General features: G+C 38.8%; 1 protein-coding gene across 1 annotated transcript; it reads left to right on the forward strand.

Annotated features, from left to right (window-relative positions):
* The first annotated feature begins 628 nt into the window (after positions 1-628).
* Positions 629-1,549, forward strand: LOC139314326 (proto-oncogene Mas-like). The gene has a single exon (XM_070939917.1). The coding sequence runs from the start codon at positions 629-631 to the stop codon at positions 1,547-1,549; it is 921 nt and encodes a 306-aa protein (XP_070796018.1).
* The last annotated feature ends 582 nt before the right edge of the window (positions 1,550-2,131 follow it).

Consider the following 2,131-nt stretch of genomic DNA (forward strand, 5'->3'; position numbering starts at 1 on the left):
CAGGAGGCTGATCCAACCGACAATCAACTGCTTGTGCTAATCAGGCACTGCTGGTGCTGAAACAGGCTGTTTGCTGCTTGCTGCAAGGAGGTAAATTGCTGGGAGGCAGAGGCCAAAGGGTGGGGACCAGCAGGTGGGCAGGGCTACATTCAGTGTATAAAACACACCCAAATTTTCACCCTCTTTTAGGGGGGGGAAGTGCATCTTCTACTGTAAAATACCGTAGATAGCGTGTCCTCCCCCTGCATTAGTTTTCCTTTCCTGTTTTTTGGGTTGTCCTTTGCTTGTTCAGATACCCGATAATCCTAGTCTGCCTTCAGCCAGAATGTCTAATTATGAGGATTGGTGGGGATTTTACTGAAATGCATCTTAAAGATTTTGGGGTGAAAAGCTTGGGTACAGCAATTCTCCAGCATCATAAAAAGCATTGATTTTAGGGCTGTAATTTCCATCAGATGGTGAAAAAAATCCCACATATGTGTTGATATGTGTAAGTGAAAAATAAAAGTATGTGCATGTGTGGGTGGGTGGGTGTTTGTATATGAGGACTGATACTCTTTTCTTTTTTTAAAGCATCCATCACAAAAGTATTCCGGAGGGCAACATTTCTTTCCGTATTATCGAAAATATGAATACTTCTAACATACCAGAAACATCTTCTCCAGATGATCAACTGTTTGAAAATTTAACACGAAATCTTATCAATGGCTTCATTGCCCTTATTTGCATTTTAGGCCTGGTGGGAAATGGAAGGACAATTTATCTCCTGGCCTTTTCCATTAAGAGGAATCCTTTCACCACTTTCATCCTGAATCTCTCCATCGCTGATTTTGGGGTCCTCACATCCCTCATTTCTGCAGCTATATTTGTCGCTGTGTCAACTCTTTATGAAAGAAGTTACATTGTCCAAACCTTTTTCTTCTTGTTTTTTGAGCTCTTTTCCTTCACTTATTCTGCTAGCCAGTTTCTGCTGACGGCCATCAGCCTGGACCGGTGCATAGCTGTCCTTTTCCCTCTCTGGCATCGCTGCCATCGTCCCCCAAATCTGTCCACCCTTGTTTGTAGCTTCATCTGGATCCTCTCCTTCCTGCTTTCTGCGCTGCACTATATTCTGTATCAAGCCAAGAGCTTTGGAAGTTCACCTTTGCTTTACCAGCTGATTGTGAATGGTTTACTTTGTACGCCTCTCATGGTTTTGTCCACTGTGACCCTCTGGATTCATATCAGGTCTAAATCACAACGCAATCAAAGGAAACTTCTCACTACCATCTTGCTGGCTCTCCTCTTCTTCTTCCTTTTTTCTCTCCCAATGAATGCCTTATATGTCGTTTATTATTTTGGTTTCCATCATCCTGTCCTCTTGACCATTGGGATAGGATGTGCCACTCTCAACAGCAGCATCAACCCACTCCTTTATTTCTTAGTGGGGAGGAAGAAGAGAGGAAAGGATCAGCACAGAGCATCTTACAAGATTGCTCTGCAAAGAGTCTTCAAGGATGAGAAGGGCAGCTCAGAAGGGCAGCAAACTACAAAGGGAGAATTTTTGTGAAGCGTTACTATCACTGTACATTCATGTTTGAAAACCATAAATAATATGTGCGTTCAATAAGAAACACATTTATTGAACAAAGTAGCTAACGCCAAAGAATATAAAAAGGAAATATTTTTCTTTTCTCTCTCTCTTTTTTTTTTTTTAGGTAGGTGACCTGATTAGAAGTTAGAAAGGAAAGAAAGGAAAAGTCTTTTAATAAAGGGTGATGTGATTAAAAGCTAGAATAGGTGATAGAAATAAGAGAAGGGGGAATATCAACGTATACATTTTTATATAATGAAAGCAATAACAAGAGAAAACATGTAATAAATGAACAATGATAGATTGCAATCTAAGACAAATGTGTATTATTTACTAGAAATATATAAGTTGATTGAATGTAATAATAATTATTAACTTTGATAATTTTATTTGTATTACAATGTATGACACACAGATGTCACACTGTTCACACATTGATTTGTTACATTTATATATATATACTATATAAAACTTGATTTAAAAAAAAGAATGAGAGGGAATAAATGAAATAGATATAGTAGAGAAAAAGGAATCAAGTCCTTAAGGAAAGTCCAGTGG

Source organism: Pituophis catenifer, unplaced genomic scaffold (genome assembly GCF_029215685.1).
Source record: "Pituophis catenifer annectens isolate HBS135680 unplaced genomic scaffold, rPitCat1.0.hap2 SCAF_3, whole genome shotgun sequence".
Classification (NCBI taxonomy): domain Eukaryota; kingdom Metazoa; phylum Chordata; class Lepidosauria; order Squamata; family Colubridae; genus Pituophis; species Pituophis catenifer.